The sequence below is a fragment of the Scyliorhinus torazame genome, chromosome 11 (assembly GCF_047496885.1).
Source record: "Scyliorhinus torazame isolate Kashiwa2021f chromosome 11, sScyTor2.1, whole genome shotgun sequence".
Taxonomy (NCBI): Eukaryota; Metazoa; Chordata; class Chondrichthyes; order Carcharhiniformes; family Scyliorhinidae; genus Scyliorhinus; species Scyliorhinus torazame.
The window spans coordinates 189778189-189802696 of NC_092717.1; the positions used below are offsets into that span (position 1 = coordinate 189778189).

General features: G+C 49.0%; 1 protein-coding gene across 4 annotated transcripts in view; it reads right to left on the reverse strand.

The window, feature by feature from the left end:
• The window catches only part of LOC140385732 (ALS2 C-terminal-like protein), a 188634-nt gene that overhangs the window by 88797 nt on the left and 75329 nt on the right, over window positions 1-24508 (reverse strand). For all 4 annotated transcript variants that reach the window (XR_011933430.1, XR_011933431.1, XM_072468188.1 and 1 more), the window contains exons 8-11: window positions 19144-19254; window positions 17907-17977; window positions 11845-11911; window positions 4097-4299 (exon numbers count right to left, since the gene is read on the reverse strand). Coding sequence is in view for 2 of the 4 variants with exons in the window: in XM_072468188.1 (XP_072324289.1) it covers window positions 4097-4299; window positions 11845-11911; window positions 17907-17977; window positions 19144-19254 (452 nt within the window). In the remaining 2 variants the exon portion in view is untranslated. The remainder of the gene's footprint in view (window positions 1-4096; window positions 4300-11844; window positions 11912-17906; window positions 17978-19143; window positions 19255-24508) is intronic.

A 24508-nucleotide genomic window follows, 5' to 3' on the forward strand; every position in this document is an offset into this window, starting at 1 on the left:
CTCCTCTCACTGCTCCCTACAGCTGATCAAAGCTTCTCAAGTCACTGCTCTCTCCAGCTGAACAAAGCTCCTCCCTGCCTGCTCCCTACAGCTGACCAAAGCTCCTCCCTCAGGGTGCACGACAGCTGATCAAAGCGACTCTCACTGCTCCCTACAGCTGATCAAAGCAACCCTCTCACTGCTCCCTACAGCTGATCAAAACTCCTCCCTCACTGCTCCCTACAGCTGATCAAAGCGACTCTCTCACTGCTCCCTACAGCTGATCAAAGCGACTCTCTCACTGCTCCCTACAGCTGATCAAAGCTCCTCGCACTGCTCCCTACAGCTGATCAAAGCTCCTCTCACTGCTCCCTACAGCTGATCAAAGCTTCTCAGTCACTGCTCTCTCCAGCTGAACAAAGCTCCTCCCTGCCTGCTCCCTCCAGCTGACCAAAGCTCCTCCCTCACTGCTCCCTACAGCTGATCAAAGCTCCTCTCTCACTGCTCCCGACAGCTGATCAAAGCTCCTCTCTCACTGCACCCTACAGCTGATGAAAGCTCCTCTCTCACTGCTCCCTACAGATGATCAAAGCTCCTCCCTCACTGCTCCCTACAGCTGATCAAAGCGACTCTCACTGCTCCCTACAGCTGATCAAAGATCCGCCCTCACTGCTCCCTAAACCTGATCGAACCGCCTCTGACTGCTCCCTACAGCTGCTCAAAGCTCCTCTCTCAATGCTCCCCACAGCTGATCAAAGCTCGTCCCTCACCGCTCCTTACAGCTGATCAAAGCTCCTCTCACTGCTCCCTACATAGAACATAGAACAAAGAAAATACAGCACAGAACAGGCCCTTCGGCCCACGATGTTGTGCCGAACCTTTGTCCTAGATTAATCATAGATTATCATTGAATTTACAGTGCAGAAGGAGGCCAATCGGCCCCTTGAGTCTGCACCGGCTCTTGGAAAGAGCACCCCACCCAAACTCAACACCTCCACCCAACACCAAGGGCAATTTTGGACGCTAAGGGCAATTCATCATGGCCAATCCACCCACTGATCAAAGCGACTCTCTCACTGCTCCGTACAGCTGATCAAAGAGACTCTCTCACTGCTCCTTAGAGCTGATCAAAGCTCCTTTCACTGCTCCTTACAGCTGATCAAAGCTCCTCTCACTGCTCCCTACACTGATCAAAGAGACTCTCTCACTGCTCCGTACGGATGATCAAAGAGACTCTCTCACTGCTCCGTACAGCTGATCAAAGCTCCTCTCACTGCTCCCTACACTGATCAAAGCTCCTTTCTCACTGCTCCTTACAGGTGATGAAAGCTCTTCTCACTGCTCCCTACAGCTGATCAAAGCATCTCAGTCACTGCTCTCTCCAGGTGAACAAAGCTCCTCCCTCCCGGCTCCCTACAGCTGATCAAAGCGACCCTCTCACTGCCCCTTACAGCGGATGAAAGCTCTTCTCGCTGCTCCCTACAGCTGATCAAAGCCCCTCTCTCCCTACTCCCTCCAGCTGATCAAATCGACTCGCTCAATGCTCCCTCCAGCTGATCAAAGCGACTCTCTCCCTGCTCCCTCCAGCTGATCAAAGCTCCTCTCACTGCTCCCTACAGCTGATCAAAGCATCTCAGTCACTGCTCTCTCCAGCTGAACAAAGCTCCTCCCTCCCGGCTCCCTACAGCTGATCAAAGCTGCTCCCTCACTGCTCCCCACAGCTGATCAAAGCTCCTCTCACTGCTCCCTACAGCTGATCAAAGCATCTCAGTCACTGCTCTCTCCAGCTGAACAAAGCTCCTCCCTCCCGGCTCCCTACAGCTGATCAAAGCTCCTCTCTCACTGCTCCCCACAGCTGATCAAAACCCCCTCACACTGCTCCCCACAGCTGATCAAAACCCCCTCACACTGCTCCCTACAGATGATCAAAACGACTCTCACTGCTCTCTACAGCTGATCAAAACTCCTCCCTCACTGCTCCCTACAGCTGATCAAAACGACTCTCTAACTGCTCCCTACAGCTGATCAAAACGACTCTCTAACTGCTCCCTACAGCTGATCAAAACAACTCTCTCACTGCTCCCGACAGCTGATCAAAGCTCCTCCCTCACTGCTCCCTGTAGCTGATCAAAGCCCCCTCACACTGCTCCCTACAGCTGATCAAAGCTCCTCTCTCACTGCTCCCAACAGCTGATCAAAGCTCCTCTGTCACTGCTCCCTACAGCTGATCAAACCGACTCTCTAACTGCTTGCTACAGCTGATCACAGCTTCCCTCTCACTGCTCATTACAACTGAATAACGCTCCTCTGACTGCTCCCTGCAGCTGATCAATGTGACTCTCTCACTGCTCCCTACAGCTGATCAAAGCGATTCTCACTGCTCCCTACAGCTGATCAAAGATCCACCATCACTGCTCCCTAAAGCTGATCAAAGCGACTCTCGAACTACTCCCTACAGCTGATCAAAGCGCCCCGGACTGCTCCCTACAGCTGATCAAAGCGACTCTCTCACTGCTCCCAACAGCTGATCAAAAATCCTCTCTCACTGCTCCCTACAGCTGATCAAAGCGAGTCTCACTGCTCCCTACAGCTGATCAAAGCGACTCTCTAACTGCTCCCTACAGCTGATTAAAGCGACTCTCTCCCTGCTCCCTCCAGCTGATCAAAGCTCCTCTCTCACTGCTCCCTACAGCTGATAAAAGTGACTCTCACTGCTCCCTACAGCTGATCAAAGCTCCTCTCACTGCTCCCTACAGCTGATCAAAGCGACTCTCTCACTGCTCCCTACAGCTGATCAAAGCGACTCTCTCACTGCTCCCTACAACTGATCAATGCTCCTCTGACTGCTCCCTACAGCTGATCAAAGCGACTAACTCACTTCTCCCTACAGCTGATCAAAGCGACTCTCTCACTGCTCCCTACAGCTGATCAAAGCGACTCTCTCACTGCTCCCTACAACTGATCAAATCTCGTCCCTCACTGCTCCTTACAGCTGATCAAAGCTCCTCTCACTGCTCCCTATACTGATCAAAGCGACTCTCTCACTGCTCCTTAGAGCTGATGAAAGCTCCTCTCACTGCTCCGTACTGCTGATCAAAGCTCCTCTCACTGCTCCCTACACTGATCAAAGCGACTCTCTCACTGCTCCTTACAGCTGATCAAAGAGACTCTCTCACTGCTCCTTACAGCTGATGAAAGCTCTTCTCGCTGCTCCCTACAGCTGATCAAAGCCCCTCTCTCCCTACTCCCTCCAGCTGATCAAATCGACTCGCTCAATGCTCCCTCCAGCTGATCAAAGCGACTCTCTCCCCGCTCCCTCCAGGTTATCAAAGCTCCTCTCACTGCTCCCTACAGCTGATCAAAGCTTCTCAGTCACTGCTCTCTCCAGCTGATCAAAGCTCCTCTCTCACTGCTCCCTACAGCTGATCAAAGCCCCTCTCACTGCTCCCTACAACTGATCAAAGCGCCTGACTGCTCCCTACAGCTGATCAAAGCTCCTCTCACTGCTCCCTACAGCTGATCAAAGCTCCGCTCTCACTGCTCCCTGCAGCTGATCAAAGCGACTCTCACTGCTCCCTACAGCTGATCAAAACTCCTCTGACTGCTCCCTACAGCTGATCAAAGATCCGCCCTCACTGCTCCCTCCAGCTGATCAAAGCAACTCTCACTGCTCCCTACAGCTGATCAAGGCTCCTCTCACACTGCTCCCTACAGCTGATCAAAGCTCCTCCCTCACTGCTCCGTACTGCTGATCAAAGCTCCACTCTCATTGCTCCCTACAGCTGATCAAATCAACTCTCTCACTGCTCCCTACAGCTGATCAAAGCTTCTCAGTCACTGCTCCCTACAGCTGACCAACTCGCTCATATTTATTATCATAAATTACTCGCTCTGCTGCCATTTCTCACAGTTTGATATAAATATTCTCAATAGGTGTAAAAGATGTTGCTCTGGACAAATTTACATAATCGGCACAGCCATTTGGCAACAAAGCTTAATTGAGTTCAGGAAACACTGCATTGTGGTAAACCCCATTAATATATCAAGCATATTTTTCAATTTGCTTCTTCAGTTCGGCCTTGGTCGAAAGGCTAAGAAACTCTAAATATACACATACCTGCCCTGGGGTTTTCCCTGATACCAGTCTCCTTCGTAGACTGCATCCTTAAATCGAGGGTTATTGATAAAAGTGTAGGCCGCAAAGCGACAAGCAGGCACACTGCATGAATCTTCAGAACCTTCTTCACCCCACAAAGGGAAATCCAGCTTGCCGTCTAGATGCTGTCGAATGGCTTGTTTCAGCTTCCAAAACCATACCATCTGTGAATCAGAACGGAACACAACAGGGTGAATATGCGAAGATAGTTTGCATTTAAATGGCACTGTTCACAACCTCAGACTATCCCAAAACTCTTTCTAGCAAAGTATGTTGTGAAGTATAATCATTGTTGCAAAATGTAAAACAGCAGCCAAACGGCATACAGCAATGTTGTTCTGTCACATTCATGCAATTCAAACTTCTGAACTATAAATATTAAGTTCTGAAGTATAAACCTGAAATGGACTCTTTCCAAGCACAAAATGAAATTGAGGTGTCAGGTGACCTTTTTTCTTGCCAACAAATGGAACTATAAGAACACTTAACTCATTGTCATGTCCAGTCAAGTCTAGGCAACATCATTAAAATGCTCCTACTTTTGATAACAGCTGCATTTCTCCAACTGGGTTCAAAATACAGATTGCTGCCTCTACTGGAACATAGCATGTTGTCACAAACATAGCAACCAGAAGAAATCCAAAATCAGTGAGTGCGAAAGGATCGATTTTATCACGTTGGCCTGCGGATGAGTGACATCTAGACTCCATTGTCTGACAATGACCTAACCATTGGAACGTTTGATCAGGACCAAGGGAAATGGTGCACTAGTCACATGATAGCGATAAAAGGTGCGATTCTCCGTTTCAGAGACTAAATGCCGGTACTGAATCGTGGGTGTTCTACAGTCCTAGTGGCAGCACCGGTCCCCGAAGCGTGAGAAGACTGGAGGGGGCCCACTGAACCTGCGTCCTTTCACCAACGCAGAGCAGAGGGCAATGGATCTGGTTGGTGGGGTTGGAGAGCTAGCAGTTACAGAGGTAAAGGTTGGCATCGGAGATCCATGTGAGCCCCCAATATCTTGCAGGATTACCTGATAACGCATCAGGTCTATCCGGGATCCCTCATCCCCAGCCACAATCCGGCAACTCGCCTGGCGAGGAGTCAGGACCTGCTGATGACCTACGCCCCAGCCAACCCTGGATCACATGTCCGGGGATGACACGGACATCTCGTCACTGCTGTCACCAACACCCTCCACCATCACAGAGACTCTCACCTAGCTTGGGAACTTTAGTGAAGAGGCTCCTGGGGCACTATCTGGTGCTCAACACACACATGCAGTGAGTGGTACATCAGGTAGAGGTAGGAACCCCCTATGGGGTGGACAGTCGGAGAGCGGACTGCACGGTCCGGAGGAGGTGCCGACAATGCATGTCACCCAGGCCAACACCACACAGGTGGCATCTGCAGTGGAGGCCTTGGTTGCAAAGGTATCTGCCATGGGTCAAGATGTCCAAGGCCGGGGGCATTCTGTGTAAGTGGTGGCCAATGCACAGGACAGAGCGGCCATGTCACAAAGGGCCATAGTTGCGGGTGTCGATGGCATTGGCCTGGTGCTGGCTGGCCTGAGCCAGTCCAGAGGGGTGTCGCACAGTCCCAGAGGGGCGTCGCACAGTCCCAGAGGGGCGTCGCACAGTCCCAGAGGGGCGTCGCACAGTCCCAGAGGGGCGTCGCACAGTCCCAGAGGGGCGTCGCACAGTCCCAGAGGGGCGTCGCACAGTCCCTGTGCTCCATGGCCACGAGCACAGAGACCCTGGTCGAGATGAGAGGGGATCTCTAGCTCTGGCAAGCCAGGTAGCTGCCAACCCCCTGAAGCTCGATCAGGCTGTGCCCCCATCCCAATGAGTAGCTCAGAGCTCATTGGACCACAAGAGATGTACTGGAACACCGCAGCGCCTCTGAAACCCCCCCCCTCCCCACCTACCCCTGTGGCATCTGATGGACAGCAGGCAAATCAGAGTGGCACCACTCCACCGGCAAAACCCGGAAAACTGTCGGGCCTCATGGACTGCCCATCCTGGCCCTCCTCTGAGTTGGCCAAGGCCTGCTGTACATGAAGATGTCGTGCACACTGCTTGGGTATCGGGTGCATGGTGTGCAGCTAGTGGTCACACACCGATTTCGCATGGAGGGTTTGCGAAGGGCACTCCCTCATGCAGTGGTGCTCACAGGGGGACATGAATTCTGCCAATCACCCCTTGGACCTGGGGCATACCAGCGATGGCAGCGATTCCCGCTGTCCGGGCAACCTGGTGGGCTCGGTTCATATTCAATTTGATGCATTGTGCTGCCCGGACATACAGGTCCTCTGTTAAGGCATGGATGCACCTGCGCACGGAGGTCTACAAGAGCCCAGACAGGTCCCCACTGGGTGCCTGCAAGGACCACGTGACATAAACGTTCAGGGCGTGTGTCACCTTGACAGCCACCAGGAGCGGATGTCCTTCCCCGCAGCTCCAGATGCGCCATGATCCGGCAGATTTAGCCGGACTGTTCAGCGACACGCTCGATTCAGTAGGCCCTCGAACGACAGGTGCTGTCGGTATACACGGGGTCTGATGCAATGCCTCCGTCTCACCTCCTCCTCGGCCCATTGGATGGCCGGCTCCCCATCCTTACCAGCTGGCTCCTGCTCCTCTGGGGCAGGCTCCGGTTCTGTAGGGCCCTCCCCAAGCAGCTCCTGCTCATGCAGCCACAGTGCGTCCGCTAGAGCTGCGGTGGCTAGGCAGATGCCAACCACTCCTGGTTGGATATCGAACTCCATTATCTGCTGGGGGTGAAGCTTTTATTGCAAAAGGACTAGAGTACAAAATTAGAGAGAGGTGTTGTTGCAATTATATAGGATGTTGGTGAGACCACAACTGGAGTATTGTGTCCAGCTTTCGTCCCTTTATTTGAGGAACAACATGGTGGCATTAGAAGCAGCTCAGAGGAGGTTCACCAGATTGATTGTGGGGGTGAAAGGCTTGATGTCTAAGGAGAAATTGAACAGTTTGGGTTTAAACTCACTGGAGTATTGAAGAATGAGAGGGGATCTGATCGAGGTATAAAATATACCCAGAGGGATCGATAAAGTAAATGCAGACCAAATGTTCCCCCTTGTAGGGCAATCTAGAATGAGAGGTCACAGATATAGGTTGAGAGGCGGTAGATTTAAAACTGAGATGAGGAGGAATGACCTCTCGCAGAGGGTGGAACTTGCTGCCCCATAGTGCGGTGAAATCTGAAACATTAAAATGGTTTCAAGATAGATAGATATATTTCTGATTTTAAAAATGGATTAAAGGGATATGGGGAACAGGCAGGGAGGTGGATTTGAGACCAGGAAGAGATCAGCCATGATCTGATTGAATAATGCAGCAGGCGTGAAGGGCTCAATTGCCTACTTCTGCTCCTAATTGCTATGTTTCCGTTAGCATGGTGAGTACCCCTGTCCAACGGGCTGCACGGCGGCCCTGGATTGCACTGCAGCCCCTGCCCCGGCATGTTCCCCTCCCCGCCTCCCATTTCCACCCCCGGCCATTCCACCAACTGGCATTATATTGGGTTGCTCAAATAATTACTCCTGTTTTGCCGGGCTCCATAAAAATAAGGATGTGAGGCAACCCGCCCCTACCACCCTCCCAGGCAGTGCATTCCAGACCATCCCCACCCTCTGGGTAAAAAAGTTTTTCTTCACTTCACCCCCTCAACCTCCTGCCCCTCACCTTGAACTTGTATCCCCTTGTGACTGACCTTTCAACTAAGGGGAACAGCTGCTCCCTATACATCCTGTCTAAGCCTCCCATACACCTCGATCAGGTCACCCCCTCAGTCTTCTCTGCTCCAACAAAACAACCCAAGTCTATCCAACCTCTCTTCATATCTGAAATATTTGAAATACAGACCAAGGCAGGCCAGCAGCACGGTTCGATTCCCGTAACAGCCGCCCCGAATGTGGCGACTAGGGGCTTTTCACAGTAACTTCATTTGAAGCCTACTTGTGACAATAAGCGATTTTCATTTCATTTCAAATGTTCCATCCCAGGCAACATCCTGGTGAATTTCCACTGCACCATCTTCCTTTAAATGTGGCCACCAGCTGCGGCCTCACTAAAGTTTTGTACAACTCCAATATGACCCCCATGCTTTTGTAATCTATGCATCAATTGATAAAGGCAGGTGTCCCATTTGCCCTTTTCACCATTCTGTTAACCTTCCCTCCCGCCTTAAGGGACCTATGGACAAGCACACCAACATCCCTTTGTTCCTCGGAAATTCCCAGTGTCAGGCCATTCATTGAATACTTCCTTGTCACATTACTCCTTCCAAAGTGTATCACCGTACACTTTTCACGGTTAAATTCTATCTGCCCACTTTTCTGCCCATTTGACCATCCCATCTATATCCTTCTGTTTCCCAAAACACTCAACACCTCACTGTTAACCACCCTGCCAATCTTTGTGTCATCCGCAAACTTGCTGATCCTACCCCACACATAGTCATCTATGTCATTGAAAAAATGATGAATAACTGGGGACCCTGTGCTATGACACTGGACACTGATTTTGAGTCACTAAAGCAGCCGTCTGTCATCACTCTCTGTCTCTTACAACTAAGCCAATTTTGAATCTACCGTATTAAAGTACCCTGTATCCCATGTGCATTTGCCTTCTTTATATGTCTCCCATGTGGGACCTTGTCAAAGACTTTGCTGAAATCCATGTAAACTACATCAACTGCACTACCCTCACCTCACCCCTGGTTGCAAGCTCAAAAAACTCAATCAAATTCTTTCAGCATGACTTCCCTCTGACAAAACCATGCTGACTATCCCTGATCAAACCTTGTCACTCCCAAGTGTAGATAGATTCTCTCCTTCAGAATTGTCTCCAATAGTTTTCCTACCACTGACGTGAGACTTATTGTCCTGTAGCTCTCTGGCTTATCTCTACAACCATTTTTTAAATTGTGGGTCAACATTGGCTGTTCTCCAGTCCTCACCTCCCCTGAGGCTACAGAGAAATCAGAGCCCCTACAATCTCCTCCCTCGCTTCCCACAGTATCCAGGGACACAATTCATCCAGACCTGGAGATTTTGTCCACTTTTAAGCCCGCCCGCCAAGACCTCCACTACCTTGTCACTCCCTATGACAATTTACTCAAGAACCTCACAATCTCTCTCCCCGAATTCTGTATCTACCCCCTCATTCTCTTGGGTGAAGACAGATATAAAATATTCGTTCAACAACCTACCAATATCCTCTGGCTTCACCCAGAGATTTCCCCGTAGGTCCCTACTCTTTCCCTGGTTATCCTCTTCCCATTGATATACCTACAAAATATCTTGGGATTTTCCCTACTTTTACCAGCCAGAGCTTTCTCATATCCCCTCTTTATTCTCCTAATTGCTTCCTTAAACTCCATCCTGAACTTTCTGTACTCCACTCCTTTGACTTGCTAAAAGCCTCTCGTTTCCTTCTCATCGTGTCCTGATATGTCTCTGGTCATCCATGGTTCTCTGGGCTTGTCACTGCTTCCTATTTCCCTAGAGGGAACATGTTGGGCTTGTACTCTCCCCATTTACTTTTTGAATGCCCCCCCCCCCCCCACTACTCTTCTGTAAATTTCCCCGCTAGCAACTCTTTCCAGTGAACCGTGGCCAGATTCGGATTTATTTTATTAAATTCTGCTCTCCCCCACTCCACAACCTTTTTTTACAACTTGTCCATTTCTTTGTCCATAACAAACTTAAATTGTACCATGTTGTGGTCGCTATCACAAAAATGCTCCCCCACGAACACATCAACCGCCTGTCTAGCTTCCGTCCCTAGAATTAGGTCCAGCACTTGCATCATCTCTTCTTGGACTCTCTACATATTCACCTAAAAAATTCTCCTGCATACTGGTGGGAGTTTGGAATTTGCGACCTGAAAGGGCGGTGGAGGCAGAGATCCTCATAACATTTGATAAGTATTTAGGTGCGCACTTGTGGTCCAGGACATACAAAGCTACGGGCAAAGTGCTGGGAAATGGCATTAGAATGGTTAGGTGGTTGTTTTTCACTGGCACAGACATGGTGGGCCTTTTCTGTGCTATAGGACTGTATGACTTAACTGGGTGGAAGCTACACAGCATACAAAGTCTAATGTTCATGCCACTAGCTCCCTTTTCTTTCCGATGGAGTGTTCAAATTAACCCTGGAGTGAAGTTCCCTCTATTCAAATTAGCATTCTGGGAAGAATTCCTCTGTTCATTATCTCCGAGCGTGTTCTAAAATAATGAATTTAGGATTTCACTTGAAATAGCAAAAATAAATAACTTGTTTTTTTAATTTCGTCCTCAGAACCTCCCAAAGTGCTTCACAGCTAAATAATGAATTTTATGGTCTCGTCACTATTATTACATTGTTATCCAATTTGACCACAGTAACACTGCACAGAGATAATGACCAGCAGTTGCTTTTGGTTGCAATGTAAATGCAGTTAAAGACAACGGGTGAACGTCCTTGCATTCTTCAACTATAATTGGATCTTGAACTATGCAGGTAAAGCCTTGACTTGACATTTGATCCAAAGTACACACTACTTTTATGAAGCATTCCCTTATAACTGTACTGGAGCATTCGGTTAGATCATGTCTCCTTACTTGAGAAAGGACGTACTGGCAGAGGAGTTTCACTAGGTTAATCCCAGAGCTGAAGGGGTTGGATTACGAGGAGAGGTTGAGTAGACTGGGAGTGTACTTGTTGGAATTTAGAAGGATGAGGGGGGGATCTTATAGAAACATATAAAATTATGAAGGGAATAGATAGGATAGATGCGGGCAGGTTGTTTCCACTGGCGGGTGAAAGCAGAAGTAGGGGGCATAGCCTCAAAATAAGGGGAAGTAGATTTAGGACTGAGTTTAGGAGGAACCTCTTCACCCAAAGGGTTGTGAATCTATGGAATTCCTTGCCCAGTGAAGCAGTAGAGGCTCCTTCATTAAGTGTTTTTAAGATAAAGATAGATAGTTATTTGAAGAATAAAGGGATTAAGGGTTATGGTGTTCGGGCCGGAAAGTGGAGCTGAGTCCACAAAAGATCAGCCACGATCTCATTGAATGGTGGTGCAGGCTCGAGGGGCCAGATGGCCTACTCCTGCTCCTAGTTCTTATGTTCTCAAGGCTTGAATGTCTCAAGAGGCCAGAATGATGTCAAAAGATTCAAAGTGGCAACAGTGAGCAAACTCCTAGCATGTTGCCATTAACATAGCAACCAGAAGAAATCTCCCTCAAGTCTCTGCTCGCTTCAATCTCAGAATCACCAGTGAACCTTGATTTCCTACACAGCTATCTGGAATTTAAGTTTGGAGTCAATTAGGAGCAGTTCTGAGATATAATCTTAGGCCAAACAGCAATTCCATTCAGAGCGTCTAGATGCATTTCACAAAGGATCTTAACACAGCCAGAACGGTAGGCATCCATTCCACCTGTCTGAACTGCTTCAGAGTTCAGGGGCTGGATTCTCCGCTGGTGGGCTGCTCCGTTTTGCCGGCAGTCCGCGGGTTTCCCGACAACGTGGGGCTGCCCCACAATGGGAAACCCCATTGAACGGCCGGCGTAACGGAGAATCCCACCGGCAGGGTGAGACAGAAATGTGAAGCGGCAGGGCAGAGAATCCAGTCCCAGAAGGCCCCAAACACTTCCTTCAGCCCTCCCTTTTGTCAGTGTCCAAACCTTTCACTCACCTTATCCTGGGAATCTTCCATGGTGAATATAAATTCTTCCTCTGGGACAAGGACCTTCAATTGATTTCTGAACAAAACAGAAATACATTTTGTCGATATGGTATACAAGAAGAGACTCCAAGCTCCTGAGTGGAAAAGACTTTGAGGCCCATTAGCTAAATTGTTACATTTAGAGATAGACTGTGCAAAACCACAGGCCATGATTTGCTTAGAAGTTAGGTAGAAATTTAAAGAGTGTTCACTCAAACTATCCAGCTACCAACATGGGCTGAGCGCTGACACTTTTCATTCTAAAGTACTGTAAAACAACCAATACAGGAGCTATGCCAAGGATGGGGTAGGGGGTTGGTGGAAGGGTGCTGCTGCTGCAGAGGCGATGAAGCAACACTATTCGCTTACCATTTATCCAAGGTGAACAAATGATTCTAGTGCATGATCCACTCAGATGTGCTGCAGGACATCATTCTGTACTTCAATGGACAACTAACCGTAATCATTGGATGGAGACAAGAGCCGGGATTGTCCCGCAATCGGCGGGGCCGGCTGTACTGGCACCAAAGAGTGGCGTGAACTACTCCGACGTCGGGCCGTCCGGAAGGTGCGAAATCCTCTGAACTTCCGGGGGCTAGGCCGCCGCTGGAGTAGTTGGCGCCGACCCAACTGGCGCCGAAGGGCCTCCGCCGGCCGGCATGAGTTGGCGCATGCGCAGGAGCGCCAGCGTGTTCTGGCGCATGTGCAGAACCGCTGGCGTGTTTCCTGCGCAAGGGCAGGGGGCTTCTTCTCCACGCCGGCCATCGCAGGGCCTTACAGAGACTGGCGCGGAGGGAAAGAGTGCCCCTGTGGCACAGGCCCGCCCGCAGATCGGTGGGCCCCGATCGCGGGCCAGGCCACCGTGGCCCCCCCCCCTCCCCGCACCGAGGACTCCGCAAGCCACCATCTAAGCCCGGTCCCACTGGTATGGACCTCGTCTAATCCACGCCGGCGGGACTGGCCGAAAGCTGGCAGCTGCTCGGCCCATCGGGGCCGGAGAATCGCCAGGGGGGCCGCTGCCAACATCCCCCGACTGGCGCGTCGCGATCCCTGCCCCCGCCCAAAAATTCAACAGCCGGTGTCGGAGCGGCGGGGCGGGATTCATGCCGCCCTCTGGCGATTCTTCGACCCGGCAGGGGATTGGAGGATCCCACCCAAGCTTCTTCCTGGGAAGTAAAGATTGTGCATAAACCTCCTCTCTCACTTTACTCATGATTATCGGGGCACCCAGGAGACAATTCTGGTAAAGCCACAATTTCTTTGAAGATGGCACTTCCCTGCTGTCTTTGCATTGGGTAACACTTGTTATGGCCGAGGCGTTTTCAGAACCACACAATGTATCATGGAGTTCAACCGACCTCTCCCTTTTATGTATTTGTTGCTTTTCCAAGCAAACGGCTTTTCCCTAGGTGTGGGATTACAATTATGGACACTTGAGTTTTTAAACACAAAACACTGTTTATTCCATGAACTCAACTTAACATCTGAAATAAACATTGGATCTCTTAACACCCCTTACTTCAAAGATAACTCAGAAAATATTACAGCAGTAAATAATTCCTTAAAATGTTCCTTCAAACTTCCAAGAGACTTAACACCTTTAAACAGTATCACATTAGGTTAAAGGCTTCACTATTTTAAGTTTAAATCACCCAAATGATCCAGAGATGGTCTTTTATTGCAGAGATCCAGCTCACTGCAAAACACAGACACACACCCACCTCTTTTCCTCCAAACTTGCAGCTCTCTGGAAACACACAGACACTCCCAAGCTCTTTTCAAACTGGCTTTCTCCTTTTAATCACCTCACAGCAAAACAGCCAGGCACTTTGAAGCTGCTCTCAGCAAAACCAGCCAGGCACTTTTCAAAACTGCTTTCAGCAAAACCAGCCAGGCACTTTTTTACACTGAAACTAAAAACCTGCCAAATTAAACTGCAAAATGCTGACCTGACCTCCACCCCACCCACTCTCTGACATCACTGTTTTCTTAAAGGTACATTGCTTAAACATCCATGTCTTAAAAGTACTCTCACATGACACACTACCCAAGGGTCCCTTCTCTAAACTACCAGACGAGTGGTTCCACCGTAATATAACCAGATTACCGCTCATGGCTCATGACAGAAATCAATTGCTGCTGGTAGGTTATGTAGCTCTGATGATTAACAACTAAAAGCCTAACAGAAATTTTTATTAGTTGCTCAGGGTGCAACCTCACCAAAAGCTGTTGCCTTCTGACTTGCGAGGTTACTTCATCTCCAACCACGCAACACTTCACCAGTGCTGCAGCTGTGTGTCAGATTAATTTACAAATTCAAGTCCAAGAGGAGGCCTTGAATCCACAATCTTCTCGAGAGTAAATATGTTGAGATGCTCGTGCCCAAGCTCACCCAATTCCCGGGACCCTCCCTCTGCAGCCAGGCAACGGCAGAGAGGCACATGAGCAATGGGCTTACCTTCTGCCCCCCCCCCACCCGAGGTCCAGCATGCCAGGCTAGGGTGTCACTGCCAGGGTGGTGAAGACAAGGGGCAATGCCAGGGGGGGATGCCTGAGGGGAGAGGGTGGGGGGTCGGATCACTCTCATGCTGGGGGGGGGGGGGGGGGGGGGGGAGGGGAGGGAAGGAGTAACCAGTTATTCCCTTGGTGGGGGGGGGGGGGCGGGAGAGAGAATGCTTCTTCTTGATGAGGGGCTGGGGTACTGCATTTATCAGTTGGGGTTGGGTCACCATTTGTGTTGTGGGGGGACGGGGGTTGGCCTTTCTCTGGCCACTGGTCTCGGGGCATTCATTTAGAATAGCAGCCCGAGACCAGTAAGGGCAGGGAAACCGGCGTGTTTACCGCTATGCATAATTCTGCATTGTAATGGGTGCATGAATACCATCTCGGTAATGCTCCTAATGCGATTCTTCGCAGGTGGCAACACTTTGGGCGGGAAATCACGTCAACGATCGGCCAGGGAATCCACGTTGGCGCCGAAATCGGGGGGTGGCGCTGCTTTTGCAATGCACCACCCCCTCCAAAATGGCATACTCTAGGAGTACGCCGCACGCCGTATGGACGACCTCAGGACATTACCGGAAGCCTTCTCCCCCCCTCGGCCGAGTTCCCGACGGCGTGGGTCTCTCATGCTACTTTTGGGGGGAACTCGACGTGGCGGCTGCATACGGAATCCAGCACCACCACAGAGGGGGGGGGGGGGGGGGGGGGGAGAGCCAATCCGCGGACAGCAGGGGGGGGGGGGGGAGCTTTGGCAGGGGCTGGGGCCACTAGTGTGGGGTGGTCCGGTGGATGGTGAGCCTGGACAAAGAGGGGGAACTATTTGGCAGGACAGGTCCGTGCGTAGCTGGCGCGATGTTGTACGGCGCGGCCACTGTAGGCCCCTGCCATGCACATGCACGGCCATGGACAAGGCAATTCTACGGCCGTATTGGCAGCTAGAGCCGCGTGCTCTACGCTGTGTGCCTGCTGGCTCCCACCAGTCGGTGGCCGTTTTGCGCCAATTTATCCGTCGTAAAATGCCACCGTTCCCACGCCGGCGTCAGGACATAGTCTCCAAATCGGAGAATCCAGCCCATAACTTTCTGAAACAGAGAATCCCGCAAACTAACCTGTCTTTGGAATGATGAGATGAACAAGATAATGAAAGTCAAGGGCAAACCCTCCAGAATGTTGGACGTAATGTCGAATAACTTTTTAGTTGATGATGAAACATGCAACCATTTTGTCAGGAGATTAGTGCCTATGTGACTGCTTGCAAGATGTGGCAGATTTCAGTGAGTAGCTCCATAAAACAGAGATGTTGTGCACACAGTTCTCATTCCGGTTAATGCAAGAGAAATGCTCCCGTAAAGCTCCTGGGTGGATATGCCCTCCTCCAAAAGCCCTTCCCCTCCTCCTATCTGTGAGAGGTTTGTTCTCAAGTTCAACTGCGAGTGTTTAAGAGAGGACACTGAGCATTGTCATCAAAACTTACAATGTTGGTGTCAAGTCAGTGTTGCAGGAGACTGCCATCACAATCTACCTACTCTGTGCACACACAGTACAGTGCACGCTCATAACATCAACTAAAATGAGGTCTGGCACAAAAAAAAATAGCTCCAAGCTAATCTCCCCGTCAGCATTAGCCAACATCATTACTCCAATCAGAGGCCGAAAGTTTTATTGAACTGCAGCAAGCCTCCCCCTCTCATCCCAGCCCATGAGCCTGCAAGCAACCCACATGGTTTTACTTGTGCTTCCCACATGGTGGCACAGTGATTAGCACTGCTGCCTCACAGCACCAGGGACCCTGGTTCAATTCCAGCTTAGGTGACTGTGTGGAGTTTGCACGTTCTCCGTGTCTGCGTGGGTTTCCTCCGGGTGCTCTGGTTTCCTCCCACAATCCAAAGATGTGCAGGTTAGGTGGATTTGCCATGCTAAATTGTCCCTTATAATCTTTATTAGTGTCACAAATAGGCTTACATTAACACTGCAATGAAGTTACAGTGAAAATTCCCCAGTCGCCACACCACTGCGCCTGTTTGGGTACACTGAGAGAGACTTCAGGATGTCCAATTCACCTAATAAGCACGTCTTTTGGGACTTTGGGAAGAAACTGGAGCACCCGGAGGAAACCCATGCAGAAACAGGGAGGTGGTGTGTGGTAGTCACAACTGTTCACTGTTGTATATATCACATACAAGATGTAATATGGTAAGGCTACTGTACTACAAGTACGGGGGGGGGGGGGGTAGATACCTGCCTGCTGGCTCCGCCCACTAGGCGGAGTATAAATGTGTGTGCTCACCGAGCTGCAGCTATTTCAGCAGCAGCTGCAGGAGGCTACACATCTCTGTGTAATAAAGCCTCGATTACACTCTACTCTCGTCTCGGCGTAATTGATAGTGCATCAATTTATTAAGCAGAGGTTTTACAACGATGGACCTCCTCATCAAGTCGGATTGCCTGCAGCTGCACCCTCAAGCAGACAACGCCAAGTCGGCCGTCGCACATTGGCTAGCTTGCTTTGAAGCCTACATCGGATCTCCGACAGAACCACCCTCAGAGGCACAGAAGCTCCAGATCCTGTATACACGGCTGAGCTCCGATATCTTTCCCCTCATCCGGGACGTGCCTACATACGCTGAGGCCATGGCGCTACTGAAAGAGAACTACACTCAGCAGACCAACAAGCTCTAAGCCAGGCACCTCCTGTCCACACGGCACCAACTCCCCGGTGAGTCTGTGGAAGATTTTGGGCGTGCTGTGCACGCCCTGGCGAGGGACTGCGATTGCCAGGCCGTTTCGGCCGTTGAACATTCCGAACTCCTAATTAGGGACTCTTTCGTTACGGGCACAGGGTCGGCTTACATCCGCCAGCGCCTCTTAGAAGGGGCTACCCTCGACCTCGCGGCGACCAAGAAACTCGCGATCTCACTAACGGTCGCCTCCCGTAATGTACAAGCGTATGCCCCCGACCGCACGGCGCCCCCCCTCCTGGACATCGTGGACCCCGCCAGCGAACACCCCATCGTGGACCCCACCAGCAACCGCCCCCCAGCCAGCGCCGCGCGGCAGCCAGCCAACCCCGGTGACAGTGACCCAAGCCAGGATTCGAACCCGGGCCCCTGAATCTGTGAAGCAACTGTGCCGCCGAAAGGTTTGTGTCCCAAAGGTTAGGTGGGGTTACTGGGATAGGATGGGGGCATGGACAAAGGTAGGGTGCTCTTCCAGAGGGTTGGTGCAGACCTGATGGGCGGAATGGCCTGCTTCTGCACTGTAGAGATTCTATGGTTCATGGCCAGCTCTGCTGTTGGGTAAGTGCCAGTGGTGGCTGAATGGGGTCCTTAAATGAGCATTAATTGCTACATTCCTGTCTGATTAAATGTCCCCCACTGCTAAACATGCCATGGGAGAGGGCATTAAATTCTATCCATACTTGTTTGTGTACCATGGAAACATACACCAACTACTGCAGACAGAAGAGGATATGCGTGTGCCCCCCTCCTTTTGGACACACGGAGCAATAATTGAAACCCTTTCCTACTCACCTTTCAAAGCAAATATTATCCAGTGTTTCCACCCAAAGTGTGTCAAGCTTGTAGATGCTACTTTCAGAGCCCTAGGGAGAAAAAGGAAAACGTAACTTAGAGTAAAGTAGGTAAATCTACAACTAATAATGCCAGAGGCACCAAGCTGTTAAAGAAGGATCTGTGTTTATAAACTCAGTTCCCACTTGAGGTCTGGCAGTCTTTGGTCAGTGGCTGTACGCCAACCGTTAAGTAAAAGGTTGCAGGTAATGTCCCGAGCCTTAGAACATATAATTTAGGCTGTTAGTTCAGTACTAAAGGAGATGAGATAACAATCTGAGCCTCTATCTATCTTCTCAGTTAGTTGAACCGCTCAATTGGATTCCAGCATTGAAACGATCCACCCCCACCCCCGCGCAGCACTATTAATTCTGGAGGTCCGCAAGAATTTATTGGCCCTCTATTTCTCATCAACATACTGTCTTTTAGCAACGTCATCAGAGAGCACTGGTCACTGCCTCACCATCGCTTATCTTGGTGACACCAATGCCTTTCTGTCGTCAGACTGCTCATCTGACATTCAGAACTGGCTGGACAGGGATATATTCCAATTTAACATCGAGTCCCAGCCACCAATTCCATTTCCCCTTCTTGGTCACGGCCCAAGGCTGAACAGGAATGTTCTTAGCCTTGCGTTCTATTTGATCAAACTGTGCCCATTCCATATCCTCTCCATCCCTTTCACCTCTGTCATATTGCCCAATACCCACCCTTGTCCAGTCAGCCCTCCGGCTGCTGAAAATCTCATCTATGCCTTTGATCATCTCCAGATTACCATTCCAGCGTTCTCCAGGCGGACCTATCTTCCAACCCTCTCAGAAATCTCAGCTCATCCAAATCCCACATCCTAACTCACATCAAGCCACTTCCATCCATTATTCCTGTACTCGTTGACCTACATTAGCTGCTGGTCCAGCAATCCCCCATTTAAAAAATTCTCATCCTTGTATTCAGACCTCTCTAGAGACTTGTCCTTCTCCATCCCTAACAGCCTCAGACCCTCAGGCCCCCAAGACCTTTGCTTCAGAGCCATCCTAAATTCCCAGAGGAAATCATCTGAAACATTTGATTAGATTCCAGTCTGTAACTTTCTCCCAAGAATTCAATATCCCGTGTATGCATGCATTCTCCATTCCATTATTTGCAAAGCAGATTGACAATGAAACTGTGTTAATTTCCCTGACAGAGAGCCCTTTACCTGAATTATTGCCAGGCTGTCATCAAAGAGCAAGAACCTGCCTTCGGGACACGACAATGGGATATTTTTGCTGTCTTCTCTCAGACGACGTTCTGGAAGAAACAATAGCTCCTAAAACAGAAAATATCTGTGTAAGGTTTTGACAACCACCACATTTGTTTTTGGAACCTGCACTATATTTGGAATTTATTCCTTAACCACGTTTAAAAAAGGTTCAATTTGATTTTGTGTTGGACAATTAACAGTCAAGACAATTGGGGAACAGGAGAGCTGGCAACGGGGGGGGGGGGGGGGGGGGGGGGGGGGGAGATCAGGTCAGTCCTGGGACGGGGTTGTGTCAGACCGGGAAAAGGGAGGGGGGTGTCGGATCGGGTCTGACAGGTGGGAGGGAGGGGCTGTGCGTCCCCTGCCCAAGTGAATCTGGGTCTAGATTTTTAAAATAGTTATTCTGGAGTTAGAAGTGTGCGAAACATGTTATGAAGAACCCTGCATGCAGATGTTGGGGACTCACCTGAACATTACTTGGGGCTGCCTCCAGGGTTCAGGATGGAGGCCGCTGGCAGCCCTGGACTCCAGAATACCACAGCAGTGGGTGGAGGAGCATCTGTAGGTGGACCTTCAGATTCAGTGTCCTGGAGGGGTCCATCCTCCTGACTCAGAATACTCCTGGACATCTATCTTCTTTCTCAGGAGGTATCCTATCTTCATTGGGCAGCACAGTAGAACAGTGGGTAGCACTGTTGCTTCACAGCACCAGGGTGCCAGGTTCAATACACGCTTGGGTCACTGTCTGTGCGGAGTGTGCACCTTCTCCCAGTGTCTGTGGACGTTTCCTCCAGATGCTCCGGTTTCCTCCCATAAGTCCCGAAAGATGTACTGTTAGGTGAATTGGACATTCTGAATTCTCCGTGTACCCGAACAGGCGCTGGAGTGTGGCGACTAGGGTATTTTCACAGTAACTTCATTGCAGTGTTAATGTAAGCCTACTTGTGGCAATAATAATAAAGAAGAAGATTTTCAGGAGGTCAACTTTCTTTCTTCAATAGTGGGTTGGTGACATTAGGCGCCTTTTCGATATGGGAGCCAGATCTGACAGCACATTATGCACCATCAAGCCTTCTCTGCCACGGAATAGGGTGCAAAAGGTGTGCTGCCTTCTTGAACCACTGCAGTCCAGGTGTTGGAGGTACACCCACTGTGCTGTTAGGGTTTTCCAGGATTTTGACCCAGTGACAGCGAAGGAACAGTGATATATAGTTCAGGATGTATTGACATTAGTCGCCTGTTCTCCCAATAATTGTTTCCACTGATGATACGGTCACTTAAAGTCAAAACTTAGGAGACAGCCAGGAGGATATAGTGACCGATCAGAACAATGCAGATTGGTAAAATCGGAAGGTTCATGGAAGATGAAACTTAACACAGTGGAGCATGAACTAATTTATGCAAGAATAAAAGGGAAAATATAAACTAAATGTAGATTTAAAGTGGATGCATGAAATTAAAAACCTGGCGATGTATGTGCATGAATCTGTGATGGTCGCAAGACAAGAAGGATGGTAAATAAAGACAGAGAACAAAGGTAAGGAATTACGTTAAACTTTCATAAAACACTGGCTAGGCCTCAGCTAAACAAATATGGGCATCACAATGTAGATATGATGTGACGGCCTTAAAAGAGGATGCAGAGGAGATTTATTTCAAACATACTCGGGATAAAAGACATCAATTTCATGAATATTCTTCAGAAGCCCGGGTTATACAAGGCCTTGGTGAGGCCACACCTTGAGTATTGTGTGCAGTTTGGTCTCCTAGTTTGAGGAAAGGCATTCTTGCTATTGAGGGTGTCCAGCGAAGGTTCACCAGACTAATTCCCGGGATGGCAGGACTGACATACAAAAAAAGATTGGATTGATTGGGCTTGTACTCACTGGAGTTTAGAAGAATGAGAGGGGATCTCATAGAAATATATAAAATCCTGATGGGACTGGACAGGCTGGATGCAGAAAGAATGTTCCCAATGTTGGGCATGTCCAGAACTAGGGGTCACAGCCTAAGAATAAGGGGTAAGCCATTCAGGACTGAGATGAGGAAGAACTTCTTCTCTCAGAGAGTTGTGGAAATCTCTACCGCACAAAGCTGCTGGGGCCAGCTTGTTGGAGATATTCAAGAGCGAGCTGGACGTGGCCCTTGCGGCAAAGGGATCAAGTGGTATGGAGAGAAAGCAGGTGTGGGACACTGAATTTGCATGATCTGCCATCATCATATTGAATGGTGGTACAGGCTCGAAAGGCCGAACGGCCTACTCCTGCACCTAGTTTCTATGTTGTTCTATTTGGAGAAGAGTAGGCTTAGGAGGGATTTGATAAGGGTGTTCAAAATGGTAAAGAATTTTGATAGAGCAAATAATTTCCATTGGCAGAAGAGCCTCTGACCATAGGACACAGCTTTGAAGCTAATTCATAAATGAACCAGAGGTGACAAGAGAAAACAAAACGCAAAGCCTGCAAGCACGGTGGAAACAGATTTAATAAGAACTTTCAAATAGAATTGGATAAATACTCAAAGGGGAGAAACTTGCAGTAACTCCCACAAAATATGACACAGTGTATGGAAAGGCTCAGTAAACCAAGGTCCACCACACTAAGAAAACAAAAAGGGACGGTCAATAGAGAATTAAAGGTGCTATATTTAAATACGCGCAGTGTACGGAACAAGGTAGATGAGCTTGTGGCCCAGATTGTGACTGGCAGGTATAATGTGGTAGGCATCACAGAGACGTGGTTGCAGGGGGTTCAGGACTGGCATTTAAACATCCAGGGATTCACAACCTATCGAAAAGACAGAGAGGTGGGCAGAGGGGGCGGGGTTGCCTTGTTAATTAGGAATGAAATTAAATCAATAGCACTAAACGACATAGGGTCAGATGATGGAGTCTGTGTGGGTAGAGTTGAGGAACCACAAAGGCAAAAAAAAACAATATGGGAGTTATGTACAGACCTCCTAACAGTGGTCAGGACCAGGGGCACAAAATGCACCACTAAATAGAAAGTGCATGTCAGAAAGGCAAGGTCACAGTGATCATGGGGGACTTCAATATGCAGGTGGACTGGGTAAATAATGCTGCCAGTGGACCCAAGGAAAGGGAATTCATTGAATGTTTACAGGAGGACTTTTTGGAACAGCTTGTGATGGAGCCCATGAGGGAACAGGCCATTCTGGATTTAGTGTTATGTAATGAGCCAGATTGATAAAAGATCTTAAAGTAAGGGAACACTTAGGAGGCAGTGATCATAATATGGTAGAATTCAATCTGCAATTTGAAAGAAAGAAGGTAGAATCAGATATAAAGGTGTTACAGTTCAATAAAGGTAACTACAGGGGTATGAGGGAGGAACTGACGAAAATTGACTGGGAGCAGAGCCTAGTGGGAAAGACAGTAGAACAGCAATGGCAGGAGTTTCTGGGAGTAATTGAGGACACAGTACAGAGGTTCATCCCAAAGAAAAGAAAGGTTATCAGAGGGGGGGACTAGGCAGCCATGGCTGACAAAAGAAGTTAGGGAATGCATCAAAGCAAAAGAGAAAGCCTATAATGTGGCAAAGAGTAGTGGGAAGTCAGAAGATTGGGAAGGCTACAAAAACAGATGGTAACAAAGAGAGAAATAAGGAAAGAGAGGATCAAATATGAAGGTAGGCTAACCAGTAACATTAGGAATGATAGTAAAAGTTTCTTTAAATACATTAAAAACAAATGGGAGGCAAAAGTAGACATTGGGCTGCTCCAAAATGACGCTGGTAATCTAGTGATGGGAGACAAGAATAATAGCTGAGGAACTAAATAAGTACTTTGCGTCAGTCTTCACAGTAGAAGACATGAGTAATATCCCAACAATTCAGGAGAGTCAGGGGGCAGAGTTGAATATGGTAGCCATCACAAAGGAGAAAGTGCTAGAGAAACTAAGAGGTCTAAAAATTGATAAATCTCCAGGCCCAGGTGGGCTACATCCTAGAGTTCTAAAGGAGATAGCTGAAGAAATAGTGGAGGCGTTAGTTATGACCTTTCAAAAGTCACTGGAGTCAGGGAAAGTTCCAGAGGATTGGAAAATCGCTGTTGTAACCACCCTGTTCAAGAAGGGAACAAGGAAAAAGATGGAAAATTATAGGCCAATCAGCCTAACCTCGGTTGTTGGCAAGATTCTAGAATCCATTGTTAAGGATGAGATTTCTAAATTCTTGGAAGTGCAGGGTCGGATTAGGACAAGTCAGCATGGATTCAGTAAGAGGAGATCGTGCCTGACAAACCTGTTAGAGTTCTTTGAAGAGATAACAAATAGGTTAGACCGAGGAGAGCCAATGGATGTTTATCTATCTTGACTTCCAAAAGGCCTTTGATAAGGTGCCTCACGGGAGACTGCTGAGTAAAATAAGGGCCCATGGTATTCGAGGCAAGGTACTAACATGGATTGACGATTGGCTATCAGGCAGAAGGCAGCGAGTTGGGATAAAAGGTTCTTTGTCGGATTGGCAACCGGTGACGAGTGGTGTCCCGCAGGGTTCAGTGTTGGGGCCACAGCTGTTCTCTTTATATATTAACGATCTAGATGACGGGACTGGGGGCATTCTGGCTAAGTTTGCCGATGATACAAAGATAGGTGGAGGGGCAGGTAGTATTGAGGAGGTGGGGAGGCTGCAGAAAGATTTAGACAGTTTAGGAGAGTGGTCCAGGAAATGGCTGATGAAATTCAACGTGGGCAAGTGCGAGGTCTTGCACTTTGGAAAAAAGAATAGAGGCACGGACTATTTTCTAAACGGTGACAAAATTCATAATGCTGAAGTGCAAAGGGGCTTGGGAGTCCTAGTCCAGGATTCTCTAAAGGTAAACTTGCAGGTTGAGTCCGTAATTAAGAAAGCAAATGCAATGTTGTCATTTATCTCAAGAGGCTTGGAATATAAAAGCAGGGATGTACTTTGAAGCTTTATAAAGCATTAGTTAGGCCCCATTTAGAATAATGTGAGCAATTTTGGGCCCCACACCTCAAGGAGGACATACTGGCACTGGAGCGGGTCCAGCGGAGATTCACACGGATGATCCCAGGAATGGTAGGCCTAACATACAATGAACGTCTGAGGATCCTGGGATTATATTCATTGGAATTTAGGAGGTTGAGGGGAGATCGAATAGAAACTTACAAGATAATGAATGGCTTAGATAGGGTGGACGTAGGGAAGTTGTTTCCATTAGCAGGGGAGACTAGGACCCGGGGGCACAGCCTTAGAATAAAAGGGAGTCACTTTAGAACAGAGATGAGGAGAAATTTCTTCAGCCAGAGAGTGGTGGGTCTGTGGAATTCATTGCCACAGAG